At 44.4% G+C, this 15,864-nt stretch overlaps 1 protein-coding gene across 3 annotated transcripts in view; it reads right to left on the bottom strand.

The window, feature by feature from the left end:
- Window positions 1–426: 426 nt before the first annotated feature.
- sorl1 (sortilin-related receptor, L(DLR class) A repeats containing) overlaps window positions 427–15,864 on the bottom strand; it is a 98,656-nt gene continuing 83,218 nt past the window's right edge. For all 3 annotated transcript variants that reach the window (XM_080888095.1, XM_080888094.1, XM_080888096.1), the window contains 12 exons: window positions 15,850–15,864; window positions 15,703–15,769; window positions 15,294–15,376; window positions 15,116–15,206; window positions 14,849–15,039; window positions 13,876–13,995; window positions 10,829–10,993; window positions 8,972–9,146; window positions 8,077–8,183; window positions 7,711–7,900; window positions 7,104–7,316; window positions 427–6,560 (listed from right to left, as the gene is read on the bottom strand). The exon at window positions 15,850–15,864 is cut by the window's right edge and continues 90 nt beyond it. In XM_080888095.1, the coding sequence (XP_080744221.1) occupies window positions 6,493–6,560; window positions 7,104–7,316; window positions 7,711–7,900; window positions 8,077–8,183; window positions 8,972–9,146; window positions 10,829–10,993; window positions 13,876–13,995; window positions 14,849–15,039; window positions 15,116–15,206; window positions 15,294–15,376; window positions 15,703–15,769; window positions 15,850–15,864 (1,485 nt within the window). In that variant the 3' untranslated portion in view covers window positions 427–6,492. The remainder of the gene's footprint in view (window positions 6,561–7,103; window positions 7,317–7,710; window positions 7,901–8,076; window positions 8,184–8,971; window positions 9,147–10,828; window positions 10,994–13,875; window positions 13,996–14,848; window positions 15,040–15,115; window positions 15,207–15,293; window positions 15,377–15,702; window positions 15,770–15,849) is intronic.

Raw genomic sequence — 15,864 nt, forward strand, 5'->3', positions numbered from 1 at the left:
GTCACTTGTGTTGTTCAGTAATCCTCTCAGCTCTTAGTCATGTTTCCACCCAGAAAACTGACATTAAAGCTTCTCTGATCAATATGTTCGTTTGAGCAGTGGAGCAGATGACTGTGTGTAACGTAACGTGTTAGTTGTAACGGTGAACTCACTGAGAATTATCGCCCGAGTCCGTGCTTCCCGTCAGTCCTGTTGACAATTTTGACCCTGTTTGGCTTTCCTGGACAAGCTTTGGATCTTTGATTGCTTTGCTGCACTGTACAGCTGTATGTTACCATAACATCTGTCCATATATGATAGCATTCTTAAATGTTACTTCACATGGTGATTTTCATTTAACTGAAACATTTTCTCATGTCTTCACTCTTTGGTTCAGTGAGGAAACACCAGCAGGCCGACTGTTCTGTTACATCTTTATTGATTATTGATCGGACAACTTTCATACTGCAGTATTTCTACACATCAGCTCATTGCTGTGCTGAAATAGGGCCTTCAACAGAAATGATCATGTAAATCATTTAAGTAGATTATGTTGAACGGCAGCTGTAAAATATCATATGCAACTCTAAATTTGGACAATCAGCATTTTCCATAAAGCCTGCCATCTGTGGAACAGACTGATTACAGATATTAAATCCATTACACTGAAGGTCAAAGGTTGGTTAAAGCTAAATCAGAGCTGTAGTCATTTTAATTTTTTTTACATTGTTTATTAATTGTAGTTGTATTCATGCTGTATTTTGGTTTCATGTAACTGAGTCTTATAATGTTGTGTGCTGTGAACGTAAGCCCAACAAGGGCCAACGGCTGGAAATTAACAATAGCTATAAGCGTATGTGCAGTACATCAGTTTCATGTTTTATATTTGGACTAATTTAAACTGTCCCTTTGAAATCAAAAATGAATAATATACACTCATCAGCTGGTACATCTGTTTGACTGCTTATTAACACAAATATGTAATCAGCCAATCACACGACAGCAATTCAACACATTTAGGCACACAGACAGGTCAAGATGACCTGCTAACATTTAAACTGAGCAGAAAGTTTAAGCGACTTCGTGCCATGGTTGTCGGTGCCACATAAGTTAGCCTGAGTATTTCAGAAGCTGCAGCTCTGCTGGGATTTTCCTGCACGATCATCTCGAGTGATGCACAACACGTCAGACCCTGAAGCAGAGAGGCTACAGCAGCAGGAGACCACACTGAGATCTACTCCAGTCTGGAGGAAACTGAGCCCATTTGGCACAAACTGGGCAACAAAAGATTAGAAAACCTTTGCTGGTCAGACGAGTCTCAAGTTCTGCTGAGACACTTGGCTGGTTGCTGCTGGTGCGACGTTGCAACATTAACTGAGCATCATTTAAATGCCAACCTGAGCGCTGTTGTTAACCATGTCCATCCCTTTCTGACAGCGGCCCCATTCTCTGATTGCTGCAAAGATGCTCAGGTAGGTGCTACGTGTCAAAGTATCATCCCCGAAGCATCACACTGCCTTCTACCCACAATGCTCCTGGTGCCAGGTGTTCCCCGGGTAAGCGACACATGCACGGTGACTAATCAGACCAGGCCACCTTCTCCCATTGCTCCATGGTCCAGTTCTGATGCTGATCATTGGTCATCATATTCTCTATATATGTTACACCTTGGTCGTATTATTGAAAACTACAAACTCTCTTATCATTGCTACGCAGATGACATCCAAATTTATTTTGAATTGAGTGAGGAAGAAACTTCCTCGATGCTTCGCTTCTTCGAGTGTATAAGTGAAGCTAAAGAGCAATTCCCGCATCCTTAATGACAAGAAAACGGGAATTATAATCTTTGACAGTCACACCCCTGGAGCCCATCCAACTGGTGTCCTCGGGCCCTTTGCTGATTATCTTTCCGATTCTGCGAGTAATTTGGGTGTTTACCTGGACGGCATGTGTCCTCTGTGATTAAATCTTGTTTCTATCAACTTTGTTTAATCTCTAAGGCCATGCCATACTTACCACGTGAGGATCTAGAAAAGCTTATCCATGCCTTTGTCACATCCAGGTTAGACTATTGCAACTTCCTATACACTGGGCTTCATTCTGCCCTTCTTCATAGATTGCAATTCACCCAACACGCAGCGGCTCGCCTTCTAACTGGTACTAGTAGGTTTGAGTCTATCACCCCAATTCTCACTGGCCTCCAATTAAATACTGCATTGATTTTAAAATCCTACTGCTTACTTATAAAACCATAACATCGCACCCAGCTACCTTATTGCTCTCCTTAGCGTGTATACTCCCAGTAGTATTTTCTCCAACTAAACTCTGATAAAACAGAAACTCTAATTATTGCTCCAGACCACATGGTCCCAGAAATTAGACAGCATATCAGCTTCTTAGACCCTTCTGTAAAATCAAGCCTTAGAAATCTCGGTGTCATGTCTGACAGCTCAATGTCGCTCGAGCAGCACTCTAAGCAGCTGTTTTTATCATTTACGGAATATTTCTAAACTCAGACTAATGGTATCAAAGTTTGAACTTGAGATGATTATTCATGCTTTTATTTCTTCTCGTTTAGACTACTGTAACGGCCTTTTTACTTGTTTTAACAAATCAGCCTTAAATCGTCTTCAGACTGTGCAGAAGGCTGCAGCACGTCTCTTAACAGGCACCAAGAGAAGATCGCATATCACTCCAGTCTTGGCCTGCCTTCACTGGTTGCCTGTAAGTTTTAGGTTTCATTTTAAAATTTTAGTTCTAACCTTTAGGGCCCTGCATGGTCAAGCTCCTCAATATTTATCTGACCTGCTGAAACCACATACATCTTCTCGGGCTTTAAGGTCATTAGATCAGAGACTGCTGGTGGTACCGCGCACTCGTTTTAAAACTCGTGGTGATCGGGCCTTTCAGACGGTGGCACCACGGCTGTGGGATTCTCTCCCACTGTCTCTTCGCTGCACGGACTCCATTGATTCTTTTAAGAAACAGCTGAAGACATTTTTATTTAGAAAAGCATTTGATTAATTTCTTCTTATGCTGTTTTTATTGTTTTATTGTTTTACATTGTTTTATTTACTGTTATATTGTTTTTATATTCCCATTTCCTGTGTTGTAAAGCACTTTGTGATTTTTATCTGTGAAAAGCGCTATATAAATAAATTTTACTTACTTACTTAGAACACTGAGATCTTCTGACCAATTGCTTTTGGTGCAACCTGGGTCACGGCTGAAAACCAGAGGTGACCGTGCCTTTGCTTCAGTCGCACCTAACCTCTGGAATAACCTCCCTCATGCTATTCGCACATCTGACTCGATCCAGACTGAAATCCCACCTTTTAGCTTAGCCTCCCCGGCCTCCTAGAGCAGGCCTTTTAAGTGTACTTTCTTGCCCTCCCCTTTCCTCTCTTTTGCTTATATTGTTTTATTGTTTTCATCGTTAAGTCGTGCTTGCTTATCTGTGTACTGTGCTTGTTTAATCAGTGCCTCCCACCTGCTAGCTTATCTGCCTTTGTACTTTACTATTGTTTTATTGGATTATGTGAAGCACTTTAGCTACCTCTGGTTTTAAATGTGCTATACAAATAAAGTTGTATTGTATTGTATCATTGGTGGTTTCGGTGGTGGGCAGCGGTCAGCACAGGCACCCTGACTGGTCTGCAGCAACCAAACTCTTTGAGCTACAGCACTACTGTCCTTATGCTTTCCCCTGCTTCTAATATCTACTGTGAGGACACCGTACTCACTCGCTCCCTAACACATCCCACCCACTACAAGGCGCCACGATCAAGAGATAATCAGTGCTCCTCACTTCGCCTGTGAACATTTAAAATGCCTCACCAGTGAATACAGTCACACGTGCAGCGCAGCTGGAGAACATGATGTGTTTTAATAACAGTCCACAGGTTTGTTGCACTGAAAGAAACTCGGCCACAGTTTCATTTTCAGCAAGTTTATTTTTTTCTTTTTTGAAACAGCTCACAATGTTTTCAAAACATTTGACTTTCCTCGCAATCTCCAACACGAGCAAGCAAGACATTAACATCTTCCAACATGGTCAAAGTCGTCGCCGAATGACATTTGGAAGCAAACTATTTCACGAGAGTCCACTTTAAAAGAAGTGAGAAGCAATCGGGCACATAACAACCAATAAGAAGACTGTACATGAGTGAAACCAGACTAAAACACTAAGAGGCCGTCTCGCGGCGCAAAGGAGCAGTGATCTGACAAAATTAACCAAATGCCCTAACAGTGAATTACTCCTCAGCCTTGCATGCGGGTCAAGTGTGCGTGCGTGCGTGCGTGTGACTGTATGCATACGTGTGCACTTGTGTTCCACTGTACAAACAGTAAATTGGGGCGATCGTGGCTCAAGAGTTGGGAGTTCGCCTTGTAATTGGAAGGTTGCCGGTTCGAGCCCCGGCTTGGACAGACTCGGTCGTTGTGTCTTTGGGCAAGACACTTCACCCGTTGCCTACTGGTGGTGGTCAGAGGGCCCGGTGGCGCCAGTGTCCGGCAGCCTCGCCTCTGTCAGTGCGCCCCAGGGTGGCTGTGGCTACAATGTAGCTGCCATCACCAGTGTGTGAATGTGTGTGTGACTGGATGTGTAAAGCGCTTTGGGGTCCTTAGGGACTAGTAAAGCGCTATATAAATACAGGCCATTTACCATTTACCATAAATTACATAGAAACCTAACGTGTTCTAATAAGGCATTATGTGGCAAAACAGAGAAACCAGAGAACACCGAGTCCACAGAGCAAAAAACAGCATCGATGCCAGAAAATCTGTCGTTAAGGCCAAGAAACGGAACAAAGTGCCTCATGAACAGGACGCAGAGCTGCGTGAAATCAAGCTCGAGTCTTGAGGAAAAATGTCAGCACAGACACCGTTTGATGATCCGAGCCAGGGACGAGATGACGAAAGGAAACATCGGTTTGTCGCTCTGGGTCAGTGAATGGGAAGGTTTCAGAACAGCTGCAGTTTGCATGCAGAGACATAAAGGCTGTTTCCCACTGCAGGGGGGCGAAGAGCAGCGTGTGTGCACTGACTTCACAGGTGGGGACAGTAGCATAACGAGCTGGGACCATACATAATACATTCATGAAGACGTCTTTACGAACAAAATGAGTGAGGTCAACAAAAAAAAGAACACCATCGGCTCCACGGCAACACGCCGACGTCTGCTAACCGACTGCGGCACAGTCAGGCGAGGAGGGCGGGAGCACAATATTTAACGCATCCATATATACTTTCTGCCCCTGATGCAACGCCAGGCTGTCGGACGTGAAGCTCTGCAAACTTTCCCTGAATGGACTGTTTTATTTTCTCATGATAAAATCCACTATGACTGTGTGGGACCACCCACAGGGACACAGTTCTCTCTAAAAAGATGCCAAATGAACAATAAAACGACGAGATACAAAGTGAGCCCGACTCTCACTCACAGCAGTCTGTGCCCACGGCCGGCCCGGTACCTCTTCGGACTTTTCTGTAGGTATTCAGCAGACGGACGGCGCTGCCTCAGCCACGGCCGCGGTGATGGGCTGGTGTCTGCTCCGACACAGTTCCCTGAGAACCCCAAACACGCTTCCTTGAGCACTACAGCTATGGCAAAATGCTGCGGACAATAAATCGCGGTCCTGAACAACACAAACGAAACACAAAAGAACTCAATTTTACCAAACGACGTGGTGCAGCATCACAAGAAGAGGACATTTTAAAAGCCGATATTTACAAATTCATTCAGGTGATCTCGGCGATGCTAGCAGGATGGGAGGGTGTCAAAGCCAGGAATCGTCCAATCGCGTGCCGCCTCTACTGACATAACACGGTGCTGCTGGTGGAAAAGAAGAGTGTACCTACGTGATGCCACCAGTCACCTGTGTGCGTCCCGATCCGTCAACAGGACAAACAGGAACCACGATCCACAGTTAGCTCCTCTCACAGGGCACCAGCGTCACATCTACCGCCACAGGACAAACTGTACTCTTACCAAAATATGTTTAAACATTGTGTATACAGCGTAAGTCTATATGTTTGTGTGTTTAAATGTGTGTTTTTTGCATTCTATATTCCAGCCTCGGGATGCTTATTTTGGCTTTAAGCAATGGACGCCTCCTATGGACGGCGAGTTTGCGACAGGGTCACGCTTTCCCTGACGAGCTCCACAAACTCAAATCCTTCACAGTTTGCTCGAGCGTCCACCTTTTCCTCCCGCTCCTCTTTTGACCCCCGTATATATTTTTAACATTATAAAAAATAAGTTATTGCGCATCCAAAAAAAGTGCAATGTACATTTGAAAAATATTTCTCTCTCTTTACACATTTCCATTTTTTCTTGACGTTTTTCTGCTAATTGGGGTGGATTCCTACAGATGACTTTGGGGTGGTGGCGAGCTTCCGCCCGGTGGCTCTGCGCTCCATCGTGCCGCACTGCTGACGGAGAGCGAAGGGGACTAAAGGGTTGAAGGAGAGGAAAGAAGGGAACAGAGAGAAATGGGCGACGGGGACGCCACGCTATGCGATAACCATGGGAACGTCGTCTGAGAAGCCGCTGATCATGGGAGCATCTTCGTCGTCATCACCTGTTAACAAAGGGAAAATGCGTGTTTAGAAAGCTTCGTGGCTTCGTGGCTGTTGGAATCAATTTGTTCAAACGTCAACACGCCAGAGAGAAGTGGACCCGACTGCACGCTAGTACAGCAGCCATACGGCGATGCGCCCTGCTTTATTGGCTGTTTCACTTTAGAAGAAGTTCAGTATGGTGAACATCTGCAAGCAGCCAATGAGAAACTCACATACTGAGGTAAGAATTCAAGTCAGAATTATGGTCATTTTTCACATTGGGCCACGTTTTTATTGCAGTCAGAGCAGGAAGCTAGGTCCAGCTTAGCAGCGTGTGAGCTAGCTATACCAGCTTCATAGGGTGGGGCAGGCTGACTCTTCTATTGCAACCATGCTGAACTGCTAGGGTCAAAGGTCATGCCAAACTGAACAGAAAGGTGAAACTTCGTGGCAGGTGATTAAAAACATGTATCCCTCCGCCAACCTAAAATGTAAACGACCTTTATAAAAAACCTCGTTTTCCAATTCGTGTCTCGTTTCTCGAATCGATAAGAAATAATTACCCAGTTCATCCCCGGAGGAGAAGATGGCCGAGCCGAGCCGAGAGTTGTAGTGGGAGTTGGCAAAGGCGGTAAAATTGTTCTGCAGCCGCCGGTGTCGGAGGTAGAGAACCACCAATCCGCCGCAAACAGCCAGCAGCAGCAGGAAGAGGACGGGAACCACCACGGCCGCTGTGTCGCCTGAGTGGGCCTCGCTGCGGGATGCATCGCTGGTCCCTGTGCAGGAGGGGAAAAAGCATTTACAGAAAAGAAATGAAGTGTTTGTAATCCCTGGAATACTGTTAGGTTTCTCTGGGCTGCATGAAGGCGCTGCTAACAGCCCAGGATTTAGGAGCCGTTATGCTCCTAAATGGCTCCTAATCAAACAACTTAAACTCACATTTGTGGATAACTTTAATTCATTTGAACCTTTTTTTGTAGTGATTTTTATTAAAAACAATGACAGCATCAAACTGAATTTAATGCTAAAAAGCGGGTGAGTGCCTCAAGCAGCTCGAGACTGTCAGATTCAGGGTTTCTTTTGATTCATTCTTTAATGACGCTACACGTGGAAAAGATGTGAATGGCAACAACACAGCTTTAATGTTCATCAGGTGAGTGTGGGCGGTACCTATGAGCTGGTTATAGAGCAGCACTGCAGGCTCCCCGCACAGCTGCCCGTTGAGCAGGCAGCGAGCCTGGACAGAGAACGTGTAGTTGTGTCCCACCAGCAGGCTGCTGATCCTGAAGAAGGTGTCTGTGGTGTTTCCCAGGGACAACGTCTTGTTGGTCACGCTGTCAAACACACGCACTTCGTACCCCTGTGAACAGCGCCCCCAGCAGGCAGAGGAGCACCACAGCAGCAGAAGAGCAGAGCATAAATCAACACTTGGAAAAGCTCATTCTGCTGTAAGAACAGTGGCACCTCTCACATTATTATCACTCACAGTCACTGACATTTGGTTTCAAAAGCAGTGGTTAGCTGTAGGTATCTCACCCTGCTCTCATTGAAGCCCTTCTCTCGGACAGCCAGGCTCTTCCAGAAGAGATATATGTGATCCTTCTCCGTCAAAAATTTCAGGGCTTCAGGCGCCGCAAGAGGAACTACGAGCACAGGAAACGCAGAGTTTATGAAAAGTAAGCACAGGGGAGTAGAATCTGCTCTGCACGAAGCGACATAAGACATCATATTTAGGGATGCGTGCAATCAGTCAGCCAGATGATTAAATGAGTTCATCTAGTTGGTAAAAGAATATTTAGATTTGAAACATGCACAACGCCGGCTGCTGCAGCTCTCTGTGTGTGACGGGAGAAAAAGAACAGACACTGTGTCAAAGTGATCACAGTACTGAGATTACTGTGATCACTACTCCTTATTTAAAAAACAACAGCAACAAGCTACCAGTCAAATTCAGCTATAAATGTGTTTAATGTAGAGTTCTTTCTTTATTGCTAATGTTTTTATTTTTAATGAAACTAAACGTATTCAAAAGGAACAATTAGACATCTATTTACAGTTGAATCACATCTGCATTACTATTTCAGGCCAGTCAACGTGTTTCTGTCTGATTTCAAACAGGCCTTTGAACAGTCAGTGTTAACTAGAGCCGATATGCACTTCTGTAACAGTAACAGTTTCCATCCAAACAGAAGCTTTGGTCATTTACAAATCACAGGCTAAAAACATCAGTGAGGTTACAGTTTGTAAGTGTGTGTTTCTGGTTTGTTTGTGATGTACTCCATTTATACTCCACGATGCTCACATGGCTGTTGGCAGTCACAGCTCAGTCACACTAGAGCAAGAATATGAGGACAACCTCCTTGGATTAGGACAAGTTGGCGGTTGATCAGTGACTGAAGAGTTTGTGAGTTTTGAAGTCACACAGTTATACCTGTGCTGAGGGTGAAGCTGGCCTCCTTGCTCATGTTTCGCAGGCGCACAGAGATGCTGTATCGCCCTCCAGGCTCCAGGCCTTTCAGCACGTATTCCACTGTGTTGTTCTGGGTGGTCAGCTTGTAGTCCCGCTCCACCTTACGAATCACATCCCGCATGTGTATTGCATATGTCTAAAGAAACAAGACGGGAATCCAAGATCAGGTGGATGTTAAAAGCTGTGACGTATCAGGTAATAATATATTTGCGAGGTCATTCTTTTTTATCGGCTGAGTTACAGGATTGTGTTTCATACACGTTTGAACACAGCTGGAGCATCTGCTACAGCACTAACTCACTGCCGTGTTAAGTGTTGTTCAGGATACATGAATGGTCACCATCGACATCTTACACTGTTATCTCTGCTCAAGTATGAGTATTATTAGAATGACAACATGGATGAGACAAAGGAACAAATACTGCCATAAACATGTTCTGTAGCTAATTTACAGCTAGCTAGCAGCACTCCAAAAAGTTGATTCTGTTCACCTGGACGAAGCGTTTAGTGGGACAAACGTTTCGTCACTCATCCAAGTGACTTCTTCAGACTCAGCTGACCGCAGGTTTCCTCAATCTTATTCAATTCAATTCACTTTTATTTATATAGCGCCAAATCACAACAAAAGTCGCCTCAAGGCGCTTCGTACATACAGAGAAAAACCCAACAATCACATGACCCCCTATGAGCAGCACTTTGGCGACAGTGGGAAGGAAAAACTCCTTTTTAACAGGAAGAAACCTCCAGCAGAACCAGGCTCAGGGAGGGGCGGGGCCATCTGCTGTGATTGGTTGGGGTGAGAGAAGGAAGACAGGATAAAGACATGCTGTGGAAGAGAGACAGTCTCAGCTGACTGCAGGTTTCAATCTTATAAACAGGACATTTGCATAATGACTGAAACCAGCCCACTGAAGGAACAATGGGCTGGGAGGTCAGTTCCTTAATCTTAATTATGCAAATTCTCATGACCATTGATCAACAACCACTGACCAAAACCCACTGATCAAAGTCAGCTGAGACTGAAGAAGTCACCTGGATGAGTGATGAAACGTTTCTCCCACAAAACGCTACGTCCAGATGAACAGAATCAACTTTTGGAGATTTACTGTCCTGGATGATTGAGCATGCATCAAGACCTAGCTAGCAGCAGTTTACTGTAATTGTAGAAACAAAGGCCAGTTATAGCTAATATTATACATTCATATGTTGTAGTATTGTCTTAAATCAGTACAGTTTGACATGAAAAATAAGTCCATGTCATGAACCAAGTAATTTGGCAGCTAATGTGGTCTGTCTCCTAAGCTAGCCGCTCAGGATTTTCCTAGCAATACAGCTAGCTAGCTGTAGCTTAGCTTCACTGGCTCTGCTTATGTTCTAACATCAGCTGATTAAGTAATTTTTAAAAAGAGCAGATATGACACCAGATCAACCTTGGATGATCGTATGAATTAGCTGGCTTTACTCACCCAGGACAACTTTTGCTACAATACGTTAGCAGGCATAATCACTAAAACCTATATGAACTGAGTGCCCTACTGATTTCAGGGTCCCTCACTGACACTGAATCTGACCAATGTGCTTCACAGAAACGTCCCCCACATGCTGAGACAGGACAAAAAGCCAGCTGTGGTCACACTGTTTGGTTAAAATAACAATCCTTCCAGAGCCGCGCTGTAAAATACATGTTAATACAAGGAAAACGCTACCTACTATCTCTTCAACTGTAAATATGAACAAGTTAAAAGGTGTGAAATGAGTCCTTTATATTCCCCATGTTCTGATCGTTTGACATCATCACAATAAGAGACAGGAGTGTACCAAAGGTTTGCTCGGGCTGTCATAGGGGGGCTGCCACTTGAGCGTAGCCTGAGTTTTGTCGACTCGCACACGGTGGAGGTTCCTGGGCGGCAGCTTTTCATTGGGAATCATTTTCACCACAGCGTAGTCGGAGGGAGGACCCAGGAAGGGAGCAACAACCCGCACCTGAACAGAGAACACACAGATCATGGCTAGTGACCGAGTCATGTTACCCATACACAATATGGCCAAAAGAGACACAGCCAGTTGTGAATGCTGGAGTGCTCTGTAAAATGTAAATAAAAGCAGAATGTGGCGGTCTGCAAATCGCTTAATCCCATTTTTCTTCATATTAGAAGACATCAAGAAAATATCAAATGTTTAAAGTGAGAAAATATGAATTCATTTTCAAAAAGCTGGGATGTGGCCCTGATGGATTCTTCTACCATGAAGCCATGCTGGTAAACGCCTTCCATGAAAAAGGCTTTGGGAGCAGATGTTACTCTAACACTTGTATACTTCTCTGACCCTCTCACCTGTGATGGTGACCTCTCACCACCATCATAGATGCAGTGCTGAATACGACGTGCAAGTATCTGGATGTGCAGTGTAAAAAGTTCATTTACAGAACGGTTCGAATAACAGAAATGACTAGTTTCAGCAAATACACGTGAATGAAACTGTGTAATAAATACGATCATTTTTAAAGTGTTTCATTCTGATTTTCAGTTTGGGTTTCTCCTCCTCTATGAATCAGCGCAGATGTCTCTCACTGTTTAAATTTTCAGGGACAACATAAATGAGCTTTAAGGGGAAGCAGGCCTTACGGGGTTGAAAGCTCGTTTCGGTGGAGGATAACCTGAGGGGCTGTACCAAGGCCCGGATCATTCTGCATTCAGGGTCGGTGACTCTGAATGTTCACGTCCATGCTTCGTAATAAGTCTAACGTGTGCTGGAACATATTCCCCTTCACACTGGGAACGGCAGCCTACGCTGCAGTCACTCAGCAGGCTGGCTCCGTGATTCTGGCGTGCCTGCTTTCAACCCTCGTTATTATTCCAGTTTAGTCTGAAAACTGTGTTTGCATTTTAATTTATTCTTCACTACTAAGCTTAGATCACCTGCTCGCGTCGCCACCGTCAAGCACAAACGTGACAGCACAGCTGTGGAGACGATCGCAGCTGCATTTGCACCTGCGCTCGTTAAACTTAACGCTGAATAATTTCCACTCCTGTGCTTTTTGTGTTTTCAGGTGGGAGATTTCGCCCTTCCCTTTACTCTCACATGTCACACTAACTAGTTCTTCTGGAAGTGATCTGGCTTCGTGCCACGAGCAAACTTTCTCAGAGCAACAGCATGGAGCGGCGCCGTGTTCAGAATAGAGATGGACCGATGTGATATTAAGTATCGGTATTGGGCCGATACTGACCTAAATTACTGGATCGAATATCGGAGAGAAATAAAAAAAATGTAATCGATCCATTAAATATCAAAAAAAGCACCTCACAAAACTTGCGGCATGGCGTAACTCTGCTCATAACGTTAGCACGTCGGAGCAGTGTGCGTCACGTGATAGAGAGGCTGTGGCGTACAAGACCTGTCGGCGGTCTGGTTGAGCATTTGTAGCTTCGCTACCAACCCGGCATTTCATCTCCGAGAAAGTTATCCCAGAGAGAAGTAAAGCAAGTGTGTAAGTTCATCTCTGAATGTTTGTGAAGCATTCCTGCGTTAAGCTTAACAACAGATATATGGAGCGACTGCCTCTTCTTGCTGCTACTTCAATCATGAAACTGATCAATGATCAGCTGATCGTCTCTCTTGTTTGTTTTTGGCCCACTTTGCACCAGAAAGAGGAAACCAGCGGCTGAACAACAGCAGCACGTTTAACCTTGATCAGCTGTTGTTAGAATTTATTTAATATTACTTTCTACTCGAGGATCTTTTTCTACAGCTGACGGCTGTAACTGTGCAGGGGCGGAGCTAGCAAAGTTTAGCCAGGGGGGCCGATAGGGCATGAACAGGGAAAAGGGGGCACAAAGACATACTTTTCTTTCTTATTCTCACTTAAAATGTCGAGCTTTTAATAATTATCTGAATCTTACACCCAAAGTTTTAATCTGATGTAAAAAGTATAGAAGTCCATTACTGTATATAGTAAGATAAGATAGAACTTTATTAATCCCTCGGGTGGGTTCCTCTGGGAAATTCGATTTCCAAAAAAGCACAGCACCGACAGAAGTTACAGAGTTATACACACACACATATATATAAATACAGAGACAATATAAATAAAATATACGAAGGGGATAAATAGAATAAATAGGAATAAAAATAAAAATACAAGTGAATTGCACATTTCAAGTATTGAGTCTATTGCACCGTTGACTATTTACAAAAGTATTGCACAAGGTATTGCACAGTGAGGTGAAGAGGCACTACAGCTTAGTTGTTCCCCCCTCCTTTGTCCTCCTGTTTCCCCTCCCTCTCCCCTCCAGAGAGGAGTTAAACAGTCTGATGGCGTGTGGGACAAAGGAGTTTTTAAGTCTGTTAGTTCTTGTCTTTTAGTAACTGTTAAGTCTAATATACCCTAGTAATCGATTAAGCATCATGAGGTGGGGGGTGGTTCCCTATTTTTTTTTTGATGGGAGTTTTAGAGCCCTATTGATTAGGTTGCTTACTCTTTAAAATACCAGAATAGGGAGGATGGTGTAGGTTTAAGTTTATTAGATTGATCAGTTTTGCTGAGCTATGAAATATTTTGTTGTATTTTTTGCATACAGGTATAACAGAATAGCTTTAGTGTTGTTGTTTATTTAAACTTGAGTATCAACTTATACAAAATGCAGCAAGATATTAAAAAACTGTTTTATTGATTAAAAAACACTATATCGGATTCATATCGGTATCGGCCGATATCCAAATTTATAATATCGGTATCGGACATAAAAAAGTGGTATCGTGCCATCTCTAGTTCAGAAACGGCAGGTACTCAAACACGTGAAACACACGTGTGAGATTCTGGAATGTTCCTTTAGAGAGGCGTGTTTAAGAACGGAGGAAAGACTCACCAGGAAGAGAAACTGCTCATCGCTGTCTACGGTCACTGTGAGGCCGACAGAGGGTGTGCGCACCTGACGAGGACTGAGGTAGAAGTCCAGGAAGGAGGTGGCATAAAACACACCGTACACCTGCGCGCACACAGACACACACAGACACACACAGTTTCAATGGTCAATACGTACGTTCAACAGAATGTGAAATAACAAATGTAGGAGGATCTGGTTGGATCTGAATGATGTCCTCAGGATCCTTTGTTCATTAATGTGGTTCCATGCACATGCAGCGTGTGTGCAGTAATGCATGAGTGCAGGTCACTGCCTGCCACACTCAGTCTCCTCATCGACTGTCACCATGACACACTACTACACACCATGGTATGTTTTTAACATATTTTTGAGCACCTATGATATAATATGATATAAGCTTAGTGTTAAAGGATGTGTTATGGTTGCGATATCAGCCAACACTCCACATCATGACTGAGTGTCGTCATCTTAATGTTAAAGAAAACATCATAAACCCAGACTCTGTTCTGGATCCTGGCACTCAGATTTCAGCTTGGATGCATCAGCCTCTCTCTCAGTTACAAAGCCAACTCCACAAACATGGGATGTGGTGTAAATATAAATACATGAGATAATGTACCATTAAAAAGGGTCGTGTTTACTGCTGTGCACCAACCTGTCTGCTGTTACAGAGGAACTCAGCTGCTGGACTTTTACCAGAGCAATGTTGTCCCGTGTCTGCTTTAGGATTGTAGCTGCTCAGTCCAGTTCATATCACATGTTTTCAGTCGGTGGACGGTTACGCCGTCGGTTAATCAGACTCCATTCCCATTATATTTAACTTTTAGCTCCACACTTTTCCAGAATTGTATTTAAAATCTTTTTAACTGCTGGATTTCTCTGATAAAGTCAAAGATGAAACAACAGGCTGCACACTCTTACGTCATTTTCTATGATATTGTTTGTGTGAGTTTACCTGAGCAGGCGATCCACTGACGGTCCAGCTGCACTCCACAGCTGTCTGGTTGACAGCCTTGGCCTTCAGGAGGGGCCGCTCTGGCTGCTGGCCTTTGGTCTGCTGATGTGTCAGCGTGGTGGGGCTGTCTCCGACGCTGGTGTGAGCCCACACAGCCACCTCATACACCGTCCCTGCTGTCAGGTTTGTAGCTGGAAACAGACAGCACACGTCAACACCCACACTGCCAGACAAATGCACGCGTGACAACAACAGTCTGATCGGTACCTTTGAGGACCCCTGATGTGAGCGTGTAGTTTCTGTTCTCCTTCACGTGTGTGTCAAACTGCCAGGACAGGATCACAGTGTACTGTTCCACCTGAAAGAAACAAACAGGGCCATCAGAGGCGTTCGCACAAAAGTGAACCAAAAAACACAAGAAGAAAACCTGAGGAGAAGCTCTTACTTTGTACTCAGAGTTTAATGTAAAGGACAGGCTCATGGAGTCGTTGGTGATGCTGTCGAGGTTCACAGAGGGAGGAGGCAGGGCTGCAACACAGGAAGGAGTCAAAGGTTTCCCTGGTTTCACACAGCTGATGACGAGACATTTATAGGACCGGCCGTACGACGTACCTGCCCCACTGTTCATTATTTGGGCGCGATCGGTTGAGGAAGTGATTCTGAAAATATTTGATGCTATTTAAAGTTATTATTTATAATATGTGTTCATTTCTGACAGGCCTCCAACACACTTGTGTTCTTACTGAAGGAGCTAGCACACACAAAAAAGCCTCCACCTGAAATGTTTCCTAAATACCAGTAGATGGCAGCGGGGAGCAGCTTTTCAAACTGCAGCGAGCCTGAGACCAGCGTACCTTTCTTAGGGGTGATGGATTTCACCTCGGACCAGTTTCCCACACCTCGACTGGTCACCGCAGCCACCTGGGGAAACATCAGCGGTTACACACGCTGCACGTGACGCTAACACAGCGGATGTTTGTGAAGCGGTGCAGGCGTCTTACCCTGAAATTGTACTG

Source organism: Rhamphochromis sp. 'chilingali', assembly GCF_963969265.1.
Source record: "Rhamphochromis sp. 'chilingali' genome assembly, chromosome: 8".
Lineage (NCBI taxonomy): Eukaryota > Metazoa > Chordata > Actinopteri > Cichliformes > Cichlidae > Rhamphochromis > Rhamphochromis sp. 'chilingali'.